This window comes from Saccostrea echinata, unplaced genomic scaffold (assembly GCF_033153115.1).
Source record: "Saccostrea echinata isolate AGI-Se365-2 ecotype Australia unplaced genomic scaffold, CSIRO_AGI_Sech_v1 ptg000033l, whole genome shotgun sequence".
Classification (NCBI taxonomy): Eukaryota; Metazoa; Mollusca; class Bivalvia; order Ostreida; family Ostreidae; genus Saccostrea; species Saccostrea echinata.
In genome coordinates, this window is record NW_026889782.1 from 37,767,368 (window position 1) to 37,793,941 (window position 26,574).

General features: G+C 35.2%; 2 protein-coding genes across 2 annotated transcripts; both read left to right on the top strand.

Annotated features, from left to right (window-relative positions):
* The first annotated feature begins 1,603 nt into the window (after window positions 1–1,603).
* On the top strand, window positions 1,604–2,023 carry LOC133198533 (uncharacterized). The gene has a single exon (XM_061334616.1). It carries the CDS (start codon window positions 1,604–1,606, stop codon window positions 2,021–2,023), a length of 420 nt encoding a protein of 139 aa, XP_061190600.1.
* Window positions 2,024–4,981: 2,958 nt separating this feature from the next.
* LOC133198534 (uncharacterized protein F54H12.2-like) lies at window positions 4,982–6,253 on the top strand. The gene has a single exon (XM_061334617.1). The coding sequence runs from the start codon at window positions 4,982–4,984 to the stop codon at window positions 6,251–6,253; it is 1,272 nt and encodes a 423-aa protein (XP_061190601.1).
* The last annotated feature ends 20,321 nt before the right edge of the window (window positions 6,254–26,574 follow it).

A 26,574-nucleotide genomic window follows, 5' to 3' on the forward strand; every position in this document is an offset into this window, starting at 1 on the left:
ACAGACAAGAATGAGTGCAACAACCTTTATAGCTACCAGAACTTTCTTCAGGTAATTTCTCATAATCGGAGTCTCTATCATCATCTAGCTCTGAAATAAGAATTTTGTTATTACTTCTTAAGTATACCCTTAATTCACATATCGCCCGCTGGTTTGATCTTACATTTGAGATGAACTCCTTCACACAGGATTGGCATGGATGTGCACGCATGTTGCATGCAAATTCTACAGAGGATTTGCGAGTACGATCAGCCTATTTATGTCCATGGTACATCCATGCCAATCCTGTCTGAAGGAGTTTCTTTCAAATCCAAGATCAAAACTTTGTCCTTACGTACAAGGGAGAGTGCTTTCCGAAAAACATTTTCCTAGCATCTCCACAATTTTACGGGAACTGTATGATTCAAACCAATTTCCCCTAAACCAACAACACATGGGGAGTTCAGGAAATTCTTCATGTGGCGATATCTCTCGTCTGTGAGTTCGTCAGTATGCTTTGGATGCACACCAGAAGTAGTAATACGGTACTGGACAGTCACTTTACAGTCAATGACGTCAGAGGTCACACCCAGGTCAATGTAGAGGTCATAGTCACTGACGTCATAGGTCAATAAAGAGGTCACAGTCACTAACGACACACCACATTCAGTAACCTCACAGGTTAATATAAAGGTCACAGTCACTAATGGCCAGTCTTAACATCCCTGATAAAACATATATAAACTTATAATTTTTACACCATTATAAAAAAAAAAACAAGAATGGAATATCCACAAACACAATACAAGTGGGAAATTTTAGCCTGGAGCGCGCTTAAAAAAGATAGCAAAAAATGGACATTACACAAAAGGGACTGGTTTGATAAGAAAAAAGATTGCATTAATAACTTTAAAGAAAATACTCAAAGAGGATACGACATTGCAGACAGCTGGGGGAGTGACGAGTACATTTTAAAACGAAAGGTTATGCCTGCAAAATATAAATAACGTTCTAAACCCCCATTCATATAACCATGCCTAAAAGACAAAAGAAGAAAATACGATTCAATGATAATATACAGATTTTATCTGTGTATTTACTTTTAACAAACTATGAAAAAATTAAAAAGTTAGGAAACCTGACATACTTGCACCTGGATGAAAATTATCTAGAACAGTCATCGACCTTTGAACCTAACTCTCACAACGTTATCAACACTCACGTGTTTTAAAACATCAACCTTATTGAGACTATACATGTATGAGTCACAGTCACAACGTGATCAACATAGTCACGTATTTTAAAACACCAACTTTATCTTTGAGTGTATACACGTGAAATCATAACGTGATCAACATAAACACGTGTTTCTAATACATCAACCTTTTTTTTAACTATACACGTGTTAATCACAGTCACAACGTGACCAACTTATCACATTTTCACTGTATCAACTCGACAAAGTGTTAGTCACAGTCACAATATGATCATCAATGTCACGTGTTTTAATAACATTTTTTTTTTTTTTTATCTCGGAACCCCTTCTTCCCTGTATAAATACGGGTAGAGATGTGATCACACTCACAAATCTTTTTGTCAAGCTATAGACGAATCGAAACAAGACATGGAACAATACCAGCAAAACCTCATCAAATCCAATTACTCCACACTGGTGAAGGAAATGAAGGCCATTCCTGTAGCTGGATACCTCATGAAAGACCATGTTATTACAGACGAAATGCACCAACAGATACAGTTTGAGAAAACTACCTACAGTCGTAACCGAAAACTACTCAGCATCATTTTGAAAAAAGGGCCGAAAGCTTTCCATGGACTTAAGAGGGCACTTTTAAAAGCTGGTCAAAATGACGTGGCCAAACTGTTGATTAAGGAAGAGAGTGAGCCCTCTGAATACGAAAAAAAGTTATCCTTGGCAAGGTCTTTTCTTGTCAACACCGCCGAAAAAAGACAGAAAAAGTTGAATCAAGTAACTCACATCTTCAAAGTCCGCAGTTACAGGAGCCCCGATGTAGGATCAATTTAGACAACCCCACTAAACTATATCTCACAGCCGCGCCTTACCAAGGGGAAATTATGATACATATCCGTCACTTTTCTGAATCCAATGGTCTTCACTTTCCAACAAAGAAAGGGGTATATTTCCCCCTACCCCGCTGGTTGAAATTTGAATGTCTCCTGGATGAAATAGAAGAATATCTACAGAGCCATCGGAGTCAGGAAGAGGAGATGAAGTGGCACATCGGTGGTGGTGTCTACGTTTCCCTATCCCCCGATTTCCCAACAGTAGACATTAGACACTTCTGGAAACCAGATGATGCAAATGGACCAATTCCGACAAAGAAAGGAATCAATTTAACCAGAGATAAATTTGATAGACTTAAATCGGCAGTCTGTGAATTACGAGAGAGTGTTCCTGAACTGAATGACGCTCAAATATGTATGTTCAACGAATCCCATCAAAATCAGTTGGGGGTACTAAGTTGCCCAGAATGCTCCCCTTTTGGGTATGAAGCCCGGGTAGAAAAGCCTATGGAAACTGAGCAAAGTGAATCCCAAAACTCACTGGTTGTCAATATGGATTGTTAATAAAAGAACACTATACTTTTATCATATGAATTTCTTTTATAATCATCAACCTTGTTTACCTATAAACACAAGCTATGCTACATGTAAAATGAGTTGTATGTACTTTATTTCACCTTAATTAAGAGCATGAATTCTTATAATTATAAGACATAAAAACACATTTCTTTCTTGTTTTTTCCCTTATATATCTCTCTTTGAGGGTACACAATCATTTATTGTCAGAATGTCAAACTACACGGGTTATTTACGACAACTGTATTATACCCCTGGTAATCAAGGAGCATTATCAGGTCCTGAAAAGTTATATCAAGCAGTCAAAGAAGATGGAAAATACAAAATCAGTAGAGCAAAAATTAAGCAATTTCTAAACAATGAGGACGCCTACAGTCTACTTAAACCCACCCGCCTAACATTTCCACGTTCAAGGGTTGTAGTTAACACGATCGACTCCATGTGGGATGGAGACCTAGCCGATGTTAGTAACATTTCCAGTCACAATGGTGGTTTTAAATTTTTGTTGGTTTAATCGATATATTTAGTCGGTATTTGTTTATAGTACCGTTAAAAAATAAACAACATCAAAATATTTATGAACGGATTGAATATAATCTTTAAAAAGGGGAGAAAACCACAAACCATGCGAACAGATAAGGGTAGTGAATTTAAAAACCATTGGCTTAAGGCATTTTTGAAAAAAGAAAATGTAAATATTTTGTACACACAGAACGAAACCAAGGCCAACTATGCGGAAAGAGTCATACGCACCATGAAGAATATGATGTATCGTTATTTTTTAAAAAATAGAACTTATAAGTATACGAATATTTTACAAGACTTAGTAAAAACCTACAATAACAGACCACACAGGATGTTAGGGGGATATTCACCTGCATCTGTTAATAAGAACAACGCTGGAGAAGTCAGATACACGAGCTACCTAACGAAAAAGAAGAAACCCAAGGACAAGAAATCTACCTTGCAGAAACCTTTACTAAAAAATGTAAAAAAGAAAAACATAAATCCATACAATCTAAAAATAGGAGATAATGTACGTATAACAGAGATAAAACACCCCTTTAAAAGAGATTATCAACAAAAATGGACCGAGGAATATTTTAAAGTCAGTCAACGTTACCTGAGAGATGGAATTCCTGTCTATAAATTAAAAGATTTAACAGACGACTTAATTGATGGTACATTTTATCAATCAGAACTTCAGAAGGTAGTCAAGCCAGATGATATTTTATACAGGGTCGAGAAAGTATTGAAAAAACGACGGAGAGGTCGCACTAAGGAAGTGTTTGTAAAATGGGAAGGATGGCCTAATAAATTCAACTCGTGGATTTCTGAAAGTTCCCTCGAAAAAATCAAATAAATACTTCATCAACAACGAATCATATTCATTTTCACGATGAGCATTCGTATGTTATTATCGTCTGAAGACAGCTCTGAATATTTTCAAAACAACCCCAACAATTTTACAATCCAATTGAATAAACAAATTCAATTTGATGGGTACTGGACAGTTGCTCTAACCGAATTCAAAGCGGAAAGCTGGCTTACAACATCGAAAGTAAACGAAATCTTTGTATGCTGTAATATTTGTGAGGAAACGATTGTCGGAAGTAAAGAAATGCCTCTATTGGTGAGGATTTATTTAGAACAAAAAACAACCGGTCATATGATTTTTACATTACCATATTATATTCCGGTAAAAATAGCTCAAATACAGCAGATATCATTGTATATAACGGACAGAGACGGTAAATTAGTTTCATTTCTCAACGGAGCGGTGAACATATCACTACACTTCAAAAAGTTTCCTTACATTTTATGATGAACAGTCAAACGTATGTGAGTGATCCTAAAATATGGGAAGCATTTTACAAGAACATGGCTGAAAAAAATTTAACCCCTATAAATATAAACCTAAGCAAATAGGTAGGGGTATGAAAAAACGGAAATCATATATCATCCCTATAAGGCCACACTCACAACTGGAAAGTCAACAAATTGTCACACAAGTATCACCTATAGCAGCTGTAGAAGAACGTGCGCACGTAGAACATACCAACGATGTTGAAAAGGGAATTCCCCATGTCAACTTAAAAAGGGGTATAAAAAGCCGGCATAAACAACCATCTGTCAGTCCTTTAAAAGAACTGAAACGGTTAACATCATCCAAGAAAAAGAATAAAACCACCAGTCAGCGGAGGAAAAAACAAAACGTATCTACACGAGTCAAGAAGAAAAATATTTCAAACAGAAACAAACCCTGAAAAAAACAAGACCTACACAGACAAAAGTACTTACAATAGATAATTACAGGAACATATTCAACGAATTAAAAAAAAAGGCATTTTTAAGCAGGGACGATAAAGATATTGCTCAACCAATGGAACTTTCATTATTTGCCTCTCCTACCAATCAAGTAGCAGTCGAAAAAGTATATTTCACGGAAGCAAGACCCATTTCCAGCCTCAGTGCGGACAGTCCCATTGAGATGGTAATTTCTGGGGCTGGAGCGGAATATATTGATTTAAAACGAAGTAGATTATATATCAAAGCCCGGATTTTAAAAGCGGACGGTACCTCCTTGACAGCCAACGAAAAAACTGGTATCATCAATCTACCACTACAAAGTATGTTTTCTCAGATGGATGTTTATCTAAACAACAAGCTAGTATCTTTCAATACGAACAACTACCCCTGGAAAAGTTATTTGAAAACAATATTGTTCAGCGGTAGAGACGAGCTATCCTCACAAAAACAATCGGAGCTTTTTTTCAAGGATGAAGGCAACTTAGGTGACGCTAACGCTTACAACGGTGGGAACGCTGGATTAGTCCTGCGTTACGGGTACACACAACAGAGTAAAACCTTTAAATTAGAAGGAAATTTAATGGAAGACATATTTGACATAGACAAATACTTAATCAATGGGGTTGATATTTACATCAAACTGTTTAGATCCAGTGCACCCTTCGTAATTATGTCAGCTGCCGCTTCCCCAGCCTACAAGTTGGAATTACAGGATGTTGTCTACAAATTAGCTAAAGTCCGCGTAGATCAGGGTGTTCTACTTAATCATAGCAAACAAATAGAAACGACCCCTGTCAAATACCCCATCACTAGGAATGAATTAAAGATGAACACTATCCCAAAAGGCTCCACCGAATTTTATTGGGATAACATTTTCCCACAAGCAATACCGGATCGCCTTGTTGTGGCCTTGGTTGATCAAAAAGCCGTTAATGGAGATTACACCAAAAATCCTTTCAACTTTGAAAATTTCGACCTCACTGATGTGGGAGTATACATCAATGGAGAAAGTGTTCCAGGAAGACCCCTACAGACGGATTTCACGGCAGGACATTTTTCCACAGCCTATACACGACTGTTTGAAGCTTGTGGAAAATGGAACCGAGATGAGGGTCTCATCATCACCAGAAGTAATTTTGGTAATGGATATTCCCTCTTTGTGTTTACCATAGATCCGTGTGGATTTGGTGAGGAATATCTTAACCTGATCCGTAGGGGTAACACCAGACTGGAATTGAAATTCAAACAAGCAACAACCAAAGCTGCCAACGTACTGGTGTTTGCCACCTTCTCCTCTTTGTTAGAAATAGACAGATCACGTGACATTAACTACATTCAACCATGAATTTAAACAGCTCAACGATCTAGTTGAAATGGATCCCCATCTACGGAGAGTCGTAAAAGGAGTTTATGCCAGTAATACCCTACCAAAACATGTTCAACATTATCCTAGTGCGTTCATAGTAAACAATCAACCGCTTCCATTTTCTGGTGAACATTGGTTAGCCATTATCATACACAGTCCATATCAATCAGAATTTTTCGACAGTCTCGGGAAGCCATTGTCTGCATACAACCACTATATAAGAGATTTTATTGCAAACAATAGTAAACATTGTGATATGAGAAATATAAGACTTCAATCCATAAACTCTAACCTGTGTGGAAATTATGTATTAATGTTTTTAATTGTACGATTGTGTTTTAGAAAATCACTGATACAGTTATACACTTTATTTTCTCATGATTATCAATCCAATGATCATTTTGTACAGAACTTTGTATGTCAATATTTTTTAAATTAAAATCAATCAAATTGAAAAAAGGGTGTTTTTATCCTATAAATATGGTTTTTTCATGCTTAAAAAATCACAATCTCAGAGGTTGACGAAGACATAACATGGAAGTCAACGACACCGAGTGGTGGAAAACAAAGTCCTTACTTCCTTTTTCTGCACCAACTACTATTTTAATATGTGGAAATACCCAGACCGAAAAAACTTATTTAACAAAACAATTGCTAGAAAAAGCTAATGAGATGTTTACAATGCCAGTGGATAAAATAATATATGCTTTTTCCGAGCATCAAGATATGTTCCACGATATGGAACAGTCTATACCAACTCTTGTATTACATCAGGGTTTACCCACAAAGGAAGATATAGAGAAGTACACAGAAGATGTGCGTCATACTATCATCGTTTTAGATGATCTCATGTTAAAGATTGCACAATCTCAAGACTGTGTACATTTATTCACGGTGACTTCACATCATCGCAACATTACCACAGTGATGCTTTCTCAGAATCTATATCCACCCGGAAAATATGCCAGAACTATTTCTCTTAACTGCCTTAATGTGATTTTATTTAAGAATTACCGGGATTCACGGCAAATTATCACCTTCGGATCCCAAATCCTACCAGGAAATGTACCATTTTTTAAAGCGGCTTACGAATTAGCCACACGTCCTAACTTTGGTTACTTTCACGTGTGTCTGGAACCCACCCAAAACCAAGAATATCAACTCCGATCTCACATTCTCCCTGATGAAGACATAATTATTTATAAACCTTTATAAATACTTTCAACAAATGGTCATGCTCATATGACAATCATGAAGCAAAGAGTACGGAAGCACATTGCTCTTCTCCGGTTTTTGTTGTATATAGACACTGCTCAGCAGAAACACGTTATCAAATCGTTAACCGATGAGCAATGCGATGTAATCAGTGAAATAGCCCTCAATATTTACACCGGGACATACCCTTTGAAGAAACAGTATATAAGACAACTTACACCTTACAAGCCATTCATTCGGATGTTAGGATCCCGTGAAACAAGTTCAAAACGAAAACGACAGATATTATCAAAACACGTTCAGTTACTGTCTCTTATACTAAAACCGATTGTTCAACATTTTGATAAACTTAATGGCAAAAGAAATGATATTAATACCCAAACTAAAATACGAACACCTGAGAAGATTACAGAATGATGACAATTGTGGTCAGAATGACAATCATGAAGACCAGGAGACCAAAGACAAGTCACTCAACGTGTGTAAAAGTCCTCAAGAAGCAAACCCCAGCACAGGGAATGAAATTCCTGACTTACAATCAGGAGGTGCTTATATCAGCAAGATAAAAACAGTATCCGGACCTCTAGGTCTTTCCAGAACAAAACGAAAACGTCAGAAAAACATTCCGTGGCTTACATATTAATTGTATAACAAAATAAATCAATGTTTTCTATTCAACATTTTATTGTATACAAGCTTTTCTAATACAATTTTACAAGAAAATGACTTTATTGTTTATTTTTTCCACTACTTAAAATCCAAATGGCAAGGTGTCTAAATTCGATAACAATCTACGTTTGGTATACACCATTTGATAGTTTTTATTTTCTTTACGATTAAGCAATTTTCTTTTGTCTCGTGATATTTTGCAAGGATTGTGAATCTCAATTAGTCTATCGTTTGCCGTACAAATGATGTCTTTCATGGCACCAAAGTTGATCAGTTTTGAGTTCATCCAATTCAAAGTAAAACCCCGAACTTTACATTCCTCTTTACCAGACAGAGTGCGATAAGCGTAATTTTTGGGGCCTCCTGAAACAAATTCGATAATGTGACCATCTTCAGGATTGATTTCATTCGTCATTTCCCCCAAATAATTACCGATGGGGAGATAGCTCAAGTCATCCGACTTATCGGTCTTGAAGATGACACTATCCGTATCAAAGTACAACACCCTATTACCCAACACATCAAGCACGTTACTGTATAGGGGGAAAATAACTCGCGGTGTTAATATTCGCTATATTCACGGTGTTAATAAATCCGTGAATTCAAGAAACAGTGAATAAGTTTTCAATAACTTCCATGTTATATTTGGAAATTTGAGATTAGACTACGATAGGTATATATACATGTATTACATGGTCATTTCAGTAATTACGAGTCGCACTTGTCATTCAATCATTTTAATTATCACGCGTTACTCTAATTTAGATCAGCAGATAATAAACCCGTATTTGTTAAAAAGCTGTTTTAATAGCCCACGATGCATCAATCAAAACACGTGGGTCATGGGTTTTGATTACCCGTGCATAACTATGTGACCACGTGTATTTGTTACCTGCATTATTATGCGTATTAGTTTTTATCGACATTTTGTTTTTAAAAAATCATTCAAATAACTATTGAACTTGCTGAAGATGTGGAAGGATATTATTTCTTCGACCTACATTAACACACTTCTTACCGTCCAGTGGTTTTTCGCCGCGATGTATTATCCCTTCGGAAAGAAGATCTTGGGGTGTACATGCACTCATCGTAATAGTATATAAGAAAGTCATTCGACGTTTATAGTCAAGGACTTTTATTAACTGCACTTGTTTTAATTAGTCGTCAATTAATTATTAAATCTAAGTATTTTATATAAACCTACCCTGTTTTTTTTAAGTGAATAATGTCGTTCTGGATAAAACGGATATAGACAAGGGAGGTAACTTTTATTATATACCGATTCCGCGAATTCAACAAACCGCGATCGTGTCAGGGGAGAGAAAACCGTGAAAATTACAACCCGTGAAATTATTCCCCTATACAGTATACAATTTTAAACGAGCCCACATTGTGGTAAATGAAGCCAAAAATATGTTGGTCTTTTTATCGAAGGGTGTGAAAAGAGGGTGTTCATTCCATTCTAATTGTACTGTGTCCTTTGACACAATGTGAAAATTGTCCGGGATTTTCCTCGGATCAGATAAAATTTGAAAAAAGAAATGATATTAATACCCAAACTAAAATACGAACACCTGAGAAGATTACGGAATGATGACAATTGTGGTCAGAATGACAATCATGAAGACCAGGAGACCAAAGACCTCGGCCTCACTCTCATGAATAAACATAGACTGTTTCACATTTAACCTTTGACCAAATTTCCCCCAGAAGCTGTTTAGACACAATTTGGCTAAACACCGTAAACCGGGGTTTTTCTGAATTTTATGGTATTCTAACGTGATGCCTTCTTTTTCTTGGTATTCTCTTATATATTTAATCTTTGCCTCCTCCGAGTCACACTCAGTAGGAAACCCCGAGGCCTCTTGTTTGATTTTTAAGAATGTATTCACATATTGAGCAAAAAGACCCCCCGTGCCCGATACCCTATCATATTGGGATGACTGCTCAAAATGAAAAACTTCGTATATTTTTAAGATTTGATATCCTTTTGAAATTGCCATTTGGATTCCTGGTGTACACCATGTACCCGTAATGGATCTTTCATCTATTGAACAATAACATTCATTTTGATTTTCGGTGTCAGCACATTTTTTACACAGGGGAAATTTCAGGTTTTGATTGGATAAATACGGAAGACAGGCGTGGTACAGTCCCCGGGGTGGTAGAACGGTCACCTTTGCCACTCCGAAATATTCAGACAAGTCCTTGAAATCCTCTGTGATGATGGTCGGGTGACCCACGGGGTATCTGCAATACTTATTCGTCCAAGGATAGAGACTGGTAAAGTCATAATATTGGATCGTTTCATTCTCAGTGGCTTTATAATGCAGCTTCACGGCATTTGTGCGACCACCGAAAAAACTGTCACGCGGATCAAGTCGATCCTGAAGATCTAAGGTGGAGACGAATTGTCTTAATGCCGGATTTTTCTTTAACTGGTAGTCAAAGTCATGCTCCCACATAACGACCAGATCATAACCCAGTGCTTTCAGTTCTCTTTCCCGTCGTTTGGTCATGTCGTATAATTCATGAACCGACTGGTTCGTAGATGGGTGTTTTATGGTAAACCGGTCGTGGTTAAAACACGATAAACAACCATGATAGGCACAGCTATAAACAAAAGAAAAAAAAATTACATATGTTACCGCCGCGCGGCACCCCTCCCTTTTTAGGGGCAGGTAGGGGCAAATTTATTTTTAAAAAAAATTGTTTTTATGTGTTGAAAATATTTACCCATAGAACTCGTAAATGATGCTTTTTCCGTTCTCTTTTTCTACGAACCCATCGCATCTGTGGTTGGTGTCAGGTATACGGTATTCTCCTTTGTTGAGCGCATGTTGAATAAAGATTGGTTTTCCCCTGCGTTTACTTTTCTCCATGAGCCACTCTAACCATTGGATTGAGACTTTGCTGTAATTATCTCTACTGGTGTATCCGGTTGAAGGGACAATGGCAATCGGACTTGTAAATGTTTGTTTCCCGACTCGTAGGTTATCATTTTTTTTTCAAGTCGGACAATGACACCCATCTGTGGTTCAAGTACAGACCCTGCACCCCTTCCTTGTAGTGGATGTCGTGCCAAGTACGCCCCGTATCTTGGATGATTTCAATCTTTTTTTCCTCACGCAGAAAGAGAGTCTTGAAGATCTCCATACACACACTCGCTATCGTGACGTATTCAAAGGGATCAACACCGTGTGTGGTGGACGTCTCTTCCGTACCGTCTGGATGTATCATGCGATTTTCCATTGTAGTGGCCTTAATCATCATATTCCGAAATGCCATACACCCCCGCCTCAAGATATCGACATCAGAACGACAGTATTGTAATATTTCTTCTTGAAAATGGAACTGTTCATACAGTTTAGTTTTGTGCCATGCGGCAAGCTTTTTTCTCTCGGAGGTGGACATGTAATCATAACCATAATAGCGCAAATCAGGATAGGGACACACGTAGGTTTGATTCGCTCTCGTGTTGAATAAATGTGGAAAATAACCTTTCCTGAGTTCTTCTAATCCAAAGGCGTCTGGAATTTTGGCTAGTTTCATGGGGAGAAAATTCAAGGAATCCAGAAATGTCAAATTTAATTTTTTGCTTACATGCATATACATGATTTTCGAACCATTATACATAATTTTGTCTGGACGATTTGAATGTCGGTTGATCAGGCACTCTAAAATAGGGTAACAATCAAAGCTCTTGGCATTGTGAGCTACAAAGATCGTATTTTTACAGTGTTTGATGAAGTAAGAGCAAAACTGCTCCACTGTATCGTCTCCACAAAATACCCTTTCCCTGTACCCACACGTACCAGGGCAGGGTGGGTATAGAAACCGTGATTTTTCCATTTGAGAGCATCGCTCACATCGTATCCCACAATTATAACACGTCGAACCTGTTTGCAGTTCTTTATTTTCACAAGCATGACAACAGGACTGTATGACGGCGAAATTAACTTTGTGTTGGGGTAGACCACAGGATGCATCCTGACAGTTTTGACACAGCTTACAACTAGCACACTTGTGCTCTTTTCTTACACATTGACGACATCTAATAAAGGGAGGGTTATACCCTCGATCACAGTTGAAAAATCTCATCTTGACGTGTTTCAAAGTCATAGAAAACTATTTTCTTTTCCCTTTTGTCAAGTGTAGACTGATGAGCTTTTTGAAAGCAGAGATGTTGTCCAATAAAACACTCTTTGCAATTGGGACACTGCCATTCATGGCAGATGTGTTGATCGGGTGTTCGGCTGCGGTATTGTAAAGTAATTCTACACTTTTTACACTGGTAGGACTGTTCACAAGGCGCAAGTCTATCTATCGTGGTCTCTTTGTGTCGTTTAACGCAAGCTGGTGATCTACAAATTTTCCCACAAGATCGACATCCTAGTTGGCTTTCAGTCTCAGGGCAATCATGACTAAAACACACATTACAATAGGTGGAACATTTGTGTTTGTGCTTGTGGTCATATGATTTCAGACAAGTGGAACAAAAATATGACCCATGGAAAAATCCTTGTATGTTGGCAATACCGTGCCAGTGCTTTTCGTCATCTACCTCGACATGATACAAGTAAAGGTTAGATTTGTGAGTGCTCTCCCTTACTCGGACGAATTTGTTCCCAACTCGTGATGAGACAACGTATATGTTCACATCTAATAATACTTCAAAAGGGTCAATGTCATTTAATCCTAAATACCTATGTGTGGGTACACCGGCCATGTCACACAGCTTTAGAGCCATTTTAGTTTGCATTTTTTTTCCTACTCTTCTTCAGAATATTATCATAATACGTTTGGGAGACGGTTTTGTATTTTAGAGCCAATTCAAATGTTGTCCCCGACTCATTTTTTATCAAAGCAGCCCACGAATTGGAATCTATTTTTTTAAAAAGTTTTCAAAAAGCAAAGCCCAATGGCAATGGCCATGCAGAGATTATTATCATTATCATTCTGTACTTCAAAGATTGAATATTTTTTAACTAGACTATTTGCGGATCCAATTAAGGTGGTGATGGGTAATTTATTTCCACCCCCACCTTTTGGCATATCTATTGATCCAATAGTCACGAGCAGATCACCGTCTACAGGTACATCTTCGTTTAAATTTAAGACTTTAGTGACCTCAGACATCACCGTATCGGCATTTAAATCTTTCCACTTTCGGAGAGAGACGACTATAGCATTATTTAATCTGGGATGTTGGATCACAACTCTACCTAGGTCGGAGTCATCTCCCTTGGCTTTTGCCAATACATCATCAAACATGCCATGAACCTTGTCATAAATATCTACCAATTTTTCACCCGCCCATTGCTCATTAAATTTTAGTTTGAAAGTCGTTTCTGTGGCCGTGTTCTTTTTAAATGTTCGGGAGTCTTTTTTCCAAATATAGTATGGTTTTTCAACTTCAGACAATTTTGTGCCGCCACCTTGTTGTACACCACTAATGGAAGGTTGTTCCTGGAGTTTTTGCCGTTTTAATGGAACATCGTCTTCTATTGTCTCCAAGACTTCACCCCATAAAAGGTCAATATGATTTTCCCATAACTCTTTAAGGCGATTTTCCACTTCCTCGTGACCAGTGAGACCATGAATCGAGGCAAATAAATTTACAGTTTCGGCATCATTTAGGGAACCTAGAATTTCCTTTAAATGATTTTGTTCTGTCATTTTCTAAAAAAAAAAAACACACAAAAAAAATAAAAAAGAGAGATCATAAAAACAAAGGGAAAAGCTGTTTTTTTTAAAATTACCTTTCTTGAAAAAAAGACTAGTAAAATAAAATAACTATCAACGTAGAGTCAAAAATTGTTTTATTCATATACTTTGAACAAAAACATGTAAAAAAAAAATGTGAAAAAATAACAATGTATACACCATCCTTTGGTATGATCAACAAATATAAACACTGAATATAATTATGTAGATATAAAAACAAACAATCATATTACAACAGGTGTTCTTAATAAAATCACAATTATAAAAAAAAAAAGTTGCATCCTAATGTAACATAAAAAAAAAATGTAGATATAAAAACAAACAATCACATATATTTACAACTGGTGTCTCTAATACAATCACAAAAAAAAGAGTCCCATCCTAATGTAACATCACTAAAACATGTATATATTGCTGAACAAATATTTTTTTTCCAAAAAAATTTAAAAAAAAGTTGATAAAAAAAACTATTGTGATCATTTTTTTTTTTTTTTTTTTATTATAAACTCTTTTCTTTTTTTTTTTTTATGAATGGTGCTATTTTAATGATGTTATATTGCAGATTTGTGAAGATTAGATACAAAAATCATCTTAAAAATGAAAAAAAAAAAAGACAAAAAACGTGTATAACTTACTAACTACTAAAAATACAAGTGAAAAACATATCACTTTTTTTTTAAACAAAAAGAGTGGCTACTAACTCTTCTAAAAAAAAGATGAATTAAAAATTCACCATTAAATGAAAAGATGACAAAATTTTATCTATAATCAACATTCAACTAAGTACTATAAAAGTGATAAAAAATATCACCTTAAACAAAAGTGAAGCAGTCCATACTGACTTTTTTTTTTAATTTTATACAACTACTCACTATATAAAAGCACTCGAAAAAAAAATTTACACCATGAAAATGTGTTATGACTTAAGTATTACAAGTTGCAAAATAATGCGGTGTCGGGGTATTTTCCCCTTTCTATTTCTTTAAAAAAAAAAAAAAGCTGCGTAAAAAATAATTTTTTTTCCATGATAATACAAAGTACTAAGATAATACATCCAAGAGTTAATAGTGCAAAATTTATATGATGATTACCCGCTGCAAGATCATCCACTAATGTAGTCACTTGTGATGTAGTCTTCGAAAATACTCTGGTCCAGTGTGATGAATTGTCTGAAATGATGAAAGAAAGTTTAAAAAAAAAAAAAAAAAAGATATAATAAGATTTTCTGTTGTCTAAAACATGTAAAGTTTTCATCAAAAAAAAAAAAGAGTTGTTAATCTTCCGTTAGAAAAAACCATTCTAATTTGACTTAATAACCTTTTTTTTTTTTAAAACGCATAAAATATAAAATATTACAAACTTTACCCAAATTTTGAGTAGTAGGTGTTTCGGTGGTAAAGGTGTCTTTTTCTTTGGGTGATGAAGTGGGGGTTTCTGTTGTTGAAGTGTCTAAAAAAAAAGTCTAAAACATGTAAAGTTTTCATAAAAAGAGTTGTTAATCTTTCATTAGAAAAAAAACATTCTAATTTCACTTTAAAAAGTTTTAAAACACATAAAATATAAAATATTTCAAACTTTACCAAAATTATAACCTATTTTTTATAACGCATAAAATATATAATATTAGAAACTTTACCCAAATTTTGAGTAGTAGGTGTTTCGGTGGTAAAGGTGTCTTTTTCTTTGGGTGATGAAGTGGGAGTTTCTGTTGTTGAAGTGTCTAAAAATAAAATGATGAAAGTATATATTATTTTATTATCTAAAACATGCTGATATGTAATATTTTTTTTTTAAAAGAGTTGTTATTTTTTTTTCTAAAACATGTAAAGTTTTTATTAAAAAGAGTTGTTAATCTTTCATTAGAAAAAAAAAAACATTCTAATTTGACTTTTAAAAGTTTTAAAACACATAAAATATAAAATATTTCAAACTTTACCAAAATTTTGGGTGGTAGGTGTTTCGGTGGTAAAGGTGTCCTTTTCCTTGGGTCGTGATGAAGTGTTAATTGTGGAGGTTTCTGTTGTTGACGTGTCAAAAAAAAAAATGATGAAAGTATATATTACTTCATTATCTAAAACATACTGATATGTAATATTTTTTTAAAATAAGAGTTGTTAATTTTTTTTTCTAAAACATGTAAAGTTTTCATAAAAAGAGTTAGTAATCTTTCATAAGAAAAAAACATTACAATTTGATTTTAAAAAGTTTTAAAACGCATAAGTTATAAAATATTTCAAACTTTACCCAAATTTTGGGTGGTAGGTGTTTGGGTGGTAGGCGTGTCCTCTTCCTTGGGTCGTGATGTCCTAAGAATTGTGCGAATGTCGGTCTCCTTGGGTCTAGTTGTAGTCATAACAATAGTAGTGTGGATGACGGATGTTTCGGATGTTTTACCTAGATTAATAAAAAAAAAAATCATACTTTACTTTATCCAGATTAATAAAAAAAAGGACTATGATGGCACACTTTTTTTCTCCTTTAAAAAAAAGGTGCCATGTGTACCCCCTTCATTTGCGTAACTTTAGTATTTATACAGAATAATACTGTTGTCTACATTCTAACATTATGGGAGGGTCTAGTAGAAAACCACAGTGTGTTACGTAATAATAGTAATATGTATATTAACCTGTATGTTCCACATGGTCCTTCTTTTCGTAGGGTTCTAAAAAATATATATAAAAGACATCGAGCCCGATCATATATCCTTATAAGGAGAAAAAAATAATCTATTTTATTTTTTAAAAGTAAAAATAATTATATAATATTAATTATAGAGTAAATCAAAATATATAAATTTTCTCTCTTACTAACCACATATTTGTCCATTGAAATCCTTTATGGATATGCTGTACAGGTTTGTGACGCCGGTCACCGTGACCTTATTCATCCTATAGTCAGTCACAAAAACTTCCCGAACTTTTTCTACATTTACTGTTAGATCCAGACAGACCGGATAAATGCACTGTTTCACGTCTCGATGCTGTTGAGTTACCGAAGTTGTAACACAAAGTGTAAGGATGAGAAATAAACTCCGAAATAAACACGCCATCGTAAATCTGTATGTCCGGTGGGTTTTTTTTTTAACCCTATGATGTCCAGCATCACATGCACATTTTCGATTCGGATAAATTTGGATGAAATAATTATGTAAATCAATATAAAATTATATGTTACAAGTTTTTAAAGCTATAATTTTTAAAATGTTATGTATATCTTTTTTATGAAATTTTTTTTTAAGTATAATTAATATGTGCTAGCAGAATATAATCCGTTTTGGTTCTGTATAGAATGTTACTGTATGTTTGACCATAGATACGTCCCCGCGCTCCGGTCACGCCTTGAAAGAGTGATCAAGGAGGGGGAGTGAAGGAACCAGACTAGTTTTTAACCAGTGTATTTTTGTGTATATTAAAAAAAAAATACTTTTGGTCTTCATTATTAGGTGATTTACACAGGGTGTTGACATCGCGGATCTAGCGTCGGGCGCGCGCCTTTTTCTATATGTTCATTATCATCGCGGATCTAGCGTCGGGCGCGCGCCTTTTTCTATATGTTCATTATCATAATTTTAATTTTAATAATTTTAATAAACCACCTTTTACATGTAAAAATTCGTCAGCTTCCGGGGGCTTCACCCCCCCCCCCTGGACCCCCACCAGGGCTCTGTAATGGATTCACCGGGAGCTTCAAAGCAGCCCCCAGGCCCCATGCCTTTAAATTTATCAAAGAGATATCAAATTCAAAATCCAGTTCATGGCCTTGTAGTGTAAAGAAAAAGGCAGGTAGATAACAGGAGATATGAAGTACACGCGATCATAATAGCCACTTATATTAAGCCTAGTTCGCAACCTTGTTAAAAAGGCGGGAATAAATAAAGTGTTATTCAGTAAGTATATAGTATAAAGGTTTTTTCATTAGAAAAAAAAATGATAAAATAAGGTTACATACTGTCGTGTTTTTAAGTGGTTAGGTAATTCCTTACTAGATTTTATATGGGCTTTCTTTATACTTAAAAGATTTGTAAACTGTGTGTATATCTTATGTATGGTTTTACCTTTTTTTTGTTTGTTCTTGATTTGTTTTTTAAGATTAAATGATCAATATTTTTTTGTTTTAAATATACAAGATTTTCATAAATAGCGTTATTGTTTGTTTCTTTTTGTTTGTTTTTTTTGGTGAAAAAAGGTGCGGGTAAGAGTGGAATATTTTTCAATCCGAAGATAGTTTTTCTGAAAAGTACCCCAAAGTTGTGACCTTGTGTTGAAAAAAAAAAGCACGGGTATGAGTGGAATATTTTTGCAATCCTTGAACTCCAAGAATATTAAAATGTGATTTTTTTTCATCACGTTTCTTTATGGAACCTTGACCAGATTAAGAAAGGGGTATAAATATAACGAATAAATTTTCATTCAGTATCGTTTGCTTTAAGTCCAGACGCCAATTGTATCAAGTTGAATTAACTTTTGTTTTTGTTAAATTTTTTCTTTGGTGTTTATCGACAGGAAAAAATGGCAGAACAATTTTATGATCATCTGTAAGTATATATATTTATTGTTCAAAATCGTTTTTATTCCTTTTCTCCGACGTATTTTGATGTATTGATTTTTTTCGATTTTTTTTTTATTAAATAAAAAAAAATGTAAATGTTTTTTTTTTGCTTAGTTTTTTTTTCTTTTCATTCGTTAGTTAATCAAAAATTCTTACAAAAAAAAAAAACTTTCTTTTTTTTTAGTAAGTGTTACCAAAAAAAAAAAATTATTATTATGAGATTTAAACAGAGTTATCTTTCTTTTTCTATTAATTTCTTGTTATAGGGTTATCTATTTTGTTTTTTTTTTTTTTTTCTAGCGAAGAAAAACCAACTGGTAGGCCATGCATCCAGACCGTTTGGTGATTTCGAGGCGGAATGGGTAGAGTTCGGGGAGCGGTTCAATGTGAACTCTTACTCTGAGACGAGGCAAAAAAGGAAATGAAAATTAGAAGAAACAGAAGATTCTATTGAGGTGGCGGTGAAGCGGAGGAAGTTTGATAAGCACGAGGTGGATAAAGAGGAGGGGTTGATAACGTTAAGGTATAAATTAATTATAATTTTATATGATGTAGTATTTATATGATGTAGTATGTTTATATATATATTCTCTTTCATCATGATTTTTGGGGGGGGGGGTACAGACAGAGTTATCCAGAAAAAATGAAAAAGTTGGAAGAAAGGATGGTAACGACTACATCATCACCATCTTGTAGTACCCCTTCCAGGCGAGTTCGTATTGTATCATCAATTAACTTAACCTGTCCAGAGGTGACACCAATTTTGGACAACCGGTCCAAAGACATGTCGTTTGAGAACATTTTAGAGACATCGTTGGAGAAAGTTAGTTCTAATGTGTTCCCGCAGTGCTCAAATATTGACTGCTTGGAGGGTCCGGTTGAACCCGAATATTCTCCAGCGGAGGATTTTACGGGGATTAATTGGGACGTAAATGTGACGAGTTCCGACAGATATCCTCTCATGGAGGAACTGGGAGTGTTAAATGAATTGGTGGACAACATGAGAGTAGACTTACTACAAAGTTCAATGCTCTTAACTTACATAAAAGATTATATGAGAAAAAGTGACAATGCATTCATGTGAATTGAAATAAGGGGTAATGTACTTGTAAATATAATGTTGTACATGTAGTTATAGAGAAGACAATAATCTGAGGGTGGTAGTATATTGTATAAAAAAAACATAAAATTGTTTTTAGTTTTTGTGTTTTTTAAGATTATATCTTTTTATGTATATAATACATATATAACCATATTGTAGAAAATAAATTTTCCTTAAATTGTAAATTGATTTGAGTCTTTTAAAATGGAATTCAAAGTAAAAGGTATTGGGTGTAAACATGAAAAGTTACTTACAAGTAGTTACTTCCATAGGTTTCTAGCTATTCATTCTTAGACATAACACGGTTCATTTATACTATACATAGATAGTAAAAAAATAAATTTAAATTTTTTTTATCTACTAGTCGTTTTTTTTTTAAACACGATAACTTACTTGATGTTTTTTGGGGTATTGGTTTCCATCAGAGGTATGAATTCATGGACTGGTTATGCTTATTTTTTTTTGGCTGATGCGTTGGATCTTTTATACATGTTGATTGGGATAAAAGAATGCTTTTATTTTTAAAAAAAAAACGTGACTACGTTGATCACGTTGTGACTCGGGGTGTGTGACTTTAGTGACTGTGACGTCTTTCCTGACCGGGGGTGAAAAAAACACGTGACTATGTTGATCACGTTGTGAATCAGAGTGTACTGGGCGTTGTGACTCATGTGTGTGACGTCAGTGACTGTGACCTCTTTATTGACCTATGACGTCAGTGACTATGACCTCTACATTGACCTGGGTGTGACCTCTGACGTCATTGACTGTAAAGTGACTGTCCAGTACCGTATTACTACTACCAGAGCTATCCCAAAAGATCCACAAGGACGCAAGTATTCTGGATGTGTCGAGGGCTCACTATTTATACCCCCGTTCCGAAGGAGACGGGGTATACTGTTTTACCCTTGTGTGTCTGTCTGTCCGTAACAAATTTTGGTCGCAGTTTTCTCAGCAACTACTCATTGCAGATGCTTGAAATTTTAGCACAATCTTTGTTTAGGCATGCCATATGGTGGAATTCATTTTTGTACTAATCCGATGTCAACTTCCTGTTTATCCGTGCGTCTGTCCGTACCACACATAACAAATTTTGGTCGTAGTTTTCTCAGCAACTACTCATCGGAGATGCTTGAAATTTTAGCACAATCTTTGTTTAGGCATGCCATATGTTGGGATTCAGTTTTTACAAATCCGATGTAAATTTCCTGACTATCATTATGTTTGTCCATAACCGAACTTGTGTATTCACATCAGAGCGAGGGTATTATTAGTGAGCATTGGCTCACAGACTTCTTGTTTATTTTATTTTACATTGTAAGTACACTAAAGAAGACCAATAAAGATACCCGACAAGGAGTTATTGCCCTTACCTACATTTATTTTTAACTTGTCAAATATTTCTTTGATAAAAAAAATTATATATACATTTTTCAAATTATTTTCATTAACAATTTTTCCATTACACAGGATGAAGATTCATTTCATAAAATAATTCTATATTGTATGTTAATTTAAGTAAATAACATTTTTCAGACTAAACCTATGAAATCAAAGGAGATTGAAAATGCATTAAAGTATTCTCTATTCATTCTGACAATGTATACTACATATTTTGGCCCTAAGTTAGCATTAGGATTCCAGTGATATTGATATTGATGAGCAATTCCATCTGTTAAAAACAGGCCCATGAACAATAAAGCTCTCCTAAACTAACCCTGTACCTAGCCTTCGACTAATGAACTAAACATAAACAGACAGTTACTGTAATACCTCCTCGGTCATTTCTTTTCACAAAATAAAAGATTTATTTTGAAAATGTTTGAGAATTTTCGTCTTAAAAGAAAATTTCACATAAACCAGTTTTAAAATGAAAACAAAACATTCATCGTGATAGGGTGTATGCAAATTGTAACCCAATCATATATGGCACAATGAAGTTGATTTTCAAAATTCTGATAATCATTGAAAATAAAAATAACACTAGTACATGTACATTTTGGTTTACAGCAAGTTTTTTTGTTTTTTGTTTTTTTTTTCCAAGCATAGTATCTTCATATAATCCCTTCCACGTGCAGAACTAATACCAAAATCACCTTGTAGTTCTGTCTGTGTTTGTTTGTTTTTAAAGCTCTACAAACTATGTCTCTTTATGAAACTTTAACAGTACATAGAATATAGATACAAAGTGATGCTTATCTGTGTCTGACTACATCTGACGCAATATTTCAAGATTAACTAGATGAACTCCCGCGCAAGCGCGAGGAATTGAAATTATACCACTACCGACAGCAAATATATTGTAGTTTCTACTGACAGCCTACAGGCTTATAGCAGGACTTTGTTCAAAATCCCGCATGAATTTGATGTACGTCTCCATCCCCCCCCCCCATTTTTGTAAAAACTTTTACGTTTTCTGTTTATTGTGAAATCTGTTATACTACATTATGGATATTGTACTTCAGATGCTCTTATTTCATTTCCGTTAAGGATAAAAGCAGCAAATAAGCACATTTTACTGATAAATTGATTTTATTTGGGGGGGGGGGGGGGGGATTCATAGGTACTTGGGTCTTGGTTTATAAATATGTTTGTACCTTATTGATATGTAAAAAAATGCACTTTACTTTTTTTTTTACATATCAATAAAGTACATACATATTTATAAACAAATACCCAAGTACCTGTAACACCCTATGAATAGGCCGAGTATTTGATACAAAAGACAGTATTCAGGAAGAAAAACAATGTATTGATTAAAGCACAAAATTTATATCTTTTATTGTATTTGAACAATTTCTTTTTCATTAATTTTCTCTTTTCATGTAAGCAAGTTTATTACGAAGTACAAATTGTACTTCGGGTTCGTTTCCACGATGCTCTCCGTATCGAATATATACAAATTTTACCGATAAATTTATTAGGAAAACCTACTACATATACATGTATATGTAATATCTTTCGATATATATATATATATATATATATATATATATATATATATATTCACAACTTATAGTGTTATCATTGATTTACCATGATTTCAATGACCATTCACACAAAAGCTTTTTATTTATACAAAAAAAATATGCAGTATAATCGCCTCGTTTTTCTTGTTAACATCGGGTTCGATGCTATATGATGTTCTAGAAGCTTCCGTCAATATTAAGACCGATGAATGACGAAAATAATTTGCACATTTCCCTTTTTAATCGGTTATCACAACTTATTTCTTTTATATCATTTAAATCAAGTTTTTATTGAATAATTTCGTGATGACGTTTTATGAAATAAATAAACGATTGCTTGTTGTCAGTGTCATTAAATATTGCAGTAACTTAGATCCGCCAACCGGAAACGCCACCGTACTCACGTTTTTGCTATTTCATGGCTGTTTATAGAAAATGAAAGTAGACTTTTAATTTAATGTACGATACTTACTATGCGATCGAAATCTAAATATAGTTTACGGACATCATCTTGTATCTAGTGTATTGTTAGCGGAGTAAGTAGGAACTCTAGTGCACCCATTTCGGAGTTTATTTGCATAATTTATTAATTTATAAGTATAGATTTGCAAACGACAGTGAACTAAATTTTTACCCTTTGTTTTTCCTCCATACTTCAGGTAATCTGGGCTGACTTCGAGCTTCAGATGACTTTGATTCTTCTTGGTTACATAAAACATGCAAGCGATCAAGATCGGTCATGTGATCACAGTAAAAATTGCTATTTTAGTAATGCCATGCAAGTGTTCAAAATAGCAGTCTCGTTGATAAAACGGAAAACTCCAGATAGCAATATTAGCGAGGTTGTCCTATTTCCTCATTTATTTATAGAAGTTTGATTATATTGAAACATTTTCAACATATTTATTTTGACTTAGAGAGGAATTTTTCTACAAAAGACCTTCTGATTAACATGTATTTTTATGACAAAACGTGACTTATTTTACTATAGAGCAGAATACGAAAGTGCCATAACTCGCGCATGCTTGTGATTGCTATCTGGTGCACGTCCTGTCTTCTCGACATCCTGGAGCTGAAAGACGACTGTCCCGCCATCTGACGTAACATCATCAGTAGGTCGTACCACGGGACAGTCGCACAGATACTACAGTACTCTATGATAGATTGACATTACATAAGAAGTTTTTATGTCAGATGTTCATATTAATGCATGCAAACACGTTTTACAGATTATGTAGCGGCACACGCAAGTAAAAGTTTTTTCGCATCAATCCAAGACAAGAATTGCAGGGAATACTCTTAAGGGACTGCTTGTGTAATAATTTGCAGAATCTTCAATTTGTGGTGATGTCCTTGACACCTAAGGCAAAAATTGGGAAAACTAACAGAATATTCTGATGCACTTCCCTGCATTGTTGTTAAATCCTGTGATCAGGCACGTAAAGGCTGCTGTATCTTACTTGATTGTTGAGCGTAGGGGCTGCTAGTTTTTGACGATCTCTCTAGGATTTGCATTCTGGTTTTCACGTAAATCTGCAGCGCCTCAGAATGGAGTGCCAGGGCATAATACTTGAATTGTTAGCTCTCCACAGTCCCAATTGCTTATCATAATACAAGGCCGCCTTTTCTCCAACATCTTCATTTAAGTTCTGTACAATTGACATATACTTCATCATGTTAGAAACTGGTTAGAAAAATTTTCACAAAAAATGACACAAAAATTCGAAATGCATGCATTCATTAAGTGAACGATTTTAGATAAAATATTTGTTCTTTGGGAGGAAAAGTTATTGTTTGTCCCTTACTCCCTGTTATTTGAAAACGGTTTATTAAACAGGAGAGCACTAAGTTGGATGTATTATTTTGACCAAATTATAGTCTTCAATTTCTTCTCGATGCTTTGTCCTAGGGTCGACCTGAATGTAATGGACCTGTTGTATTTAAAACATTACCCTGCAGGGGTTAAAATTTTCCTGGAAAACCCACTAGCCCAGGGGCTACTGATCAGTAAAAAATTACTAGCCCAAACATCAAACTAACTAGCCCGAAAATTTTTTTTAACCAAAATGAAAGCATAAGTTAAAGTTTCAAACGCTTTGGCAACAGAAACAAATCAAACTAGTTCTCGATCAAAAGCAGTCTTTACCAAAACAATTTTGTGTCATGCGCCTGTAGGACCTGTCAGTCAATTTTCTTTTTGTATTAAATATTTTAAATCAAGTGTACATATATTTTTGTATTTGAAATAACTCATATAACACTTACTCTTTAGTTGATTGAGTAAACGAAAATAATGTAATGGCATATCTTCAGGTATTTCGTATGAATAGAGGTATGGAGGAAATTCGAATTAAGAAAAAAGACGATCATTTTTAGGAATAAATAAGTCATGTAGCACTGCTAATTGTATTAGCGGAAGGAGATTAACAATCAATGAAGCCATACAGCTTTGTTTTTTTTTAATTGGTTTGTAATTGGTTGGAAATTTTATAGGAAAAATATGGGGAAAAACATGCTTTTAAGCTTAAAAATTTGGACCTTAAGAAATCCTGCAGGACGTACTTCATTTTCAACTTTACTGGCCCCAAGCCAATTTTATTGGCCTCGGACCTGTGGATTTTGGTGTCGGGCTACCGTATATTTCAACCCTTGCCCTGGAGTCTGGTTGGCAAAGGTTGTCTAATTGGCAAGGTTGCTGCACTGCCTGTGCCCCTGTTGAGAAGTATCTCCTTCATGAACTCTTGTTGCAACATTGTTAGTTGGAACTGGTTGGGTTACATGCTGCTTCGTGAACTCTTGTTAGAACATTGTTAGTTGGAAGTGGTTGGGTTACATGCAAGCTGCTTGCTCTTGCAGGAGGTCCTAGCTCCGGGGGCGGATGTGTCATGTCTCCCTTTAACATCTGGATGACCATCTCTATAATGCTTGGTACCATGATTTGAAGCGTTTTCGTAATCGGGTCTGAAACTTCTTTCCTTGTTGTATCGTCTAAACTTCTCTTGTGTGCTAGTTGCGGCGTTTTGAGAGTTGAAATAAATAAAGGTTTATTACAATAGCAGTACTAATGTACTTTATGGCCTTAAGCATTGATTAACATTAAAGTGCATGTAACAACTAGCAATTACCATTGCCAAAACAATTAAGTAAAATTCTTTAGCGAGAATAAACTTTTCATCGTTCCGGTAAAGTTTCATAACAGGAAAAAAATCTATCCGTAGCAGGATGAATAAGCCACTGATTCATTGCAAGTTTCTTCAAAGGTCGTACAAGTGAATAAAAAATTCCTTAGCTGGATAAATCAGTGACTGATGTTTTATTGTTTGTTTGTATGTTGTTTAACGTCCGAGAATTTTTCACTCATACGGAGACGCCACCACTTGCCGGTGGAGGGCTGAAAAGTTTGACCTATACTCGGCACTTACGGCCATTGAGCAGGGAAGGATCTTTTTCGTGCCAGCATCTACTGCGACACGGGACCTCGGTTAATACGGTCTCGACCGAAGGACGGGTCTGCACGTCCAACGGTGGGATTCGAACTTAAAATTCGAATTTAAAATAAATATTAAGTAGTTTCTCAATTATTTTTCCCGCCATTAAATCAGAAACAATGGAGGAAGAAGACGTTATTTTGCCAGCATGTTTAAATATAATATTTCTGCAAAAACAAAGATGAAAAGAGAAAGAAAACAGTTTGGGTCGGTTTGTTTGCTTGTATGTTGTTTAACGTCCCTCTTGAGATTTTTTCACTCATATGGAGACGCCACCACTAGCTGATGGAGAATTGAAACTTTTTTCCTAAACTCGGCACTTACGCCCATTGAGCAGTAAGGGATCCTTTTCGTGCCAGCTTCTACTTCGACACTGTACCTCGGTTTATACGGTCTCATCCGAAGGACCGGTCTCCACGTCCCACAGTGGGATTCGAACCCGTGACGTAAGGATCAACTCTTTACTTCGCGACTCTAGAGCAGACTCTCTAAACACTGCGCCACGCAGTCGATTCTTGGTATGTAGACTTTCCAAAACCGAAACAGCTTTAGCCATTACATTGTCTGCTGAAACTTTTCTTT

Bases quoted from the DNA above. Each gene is read 5' to 3' on its own strand.
- LOC133198533 (XM_061334616.1), top strand. From the start codon at position 1,604: ATGGAACAATACCAGCAAAACCTCATCAAATCCAATTACTCCACACTG.
- LOC133198534 (XM_061334617.1), top strand. From the start codon at position 4,982: ATGGAACTTTCATTATTTGCCTCTCCTACCAATCAAGTAGCAGTCGAA.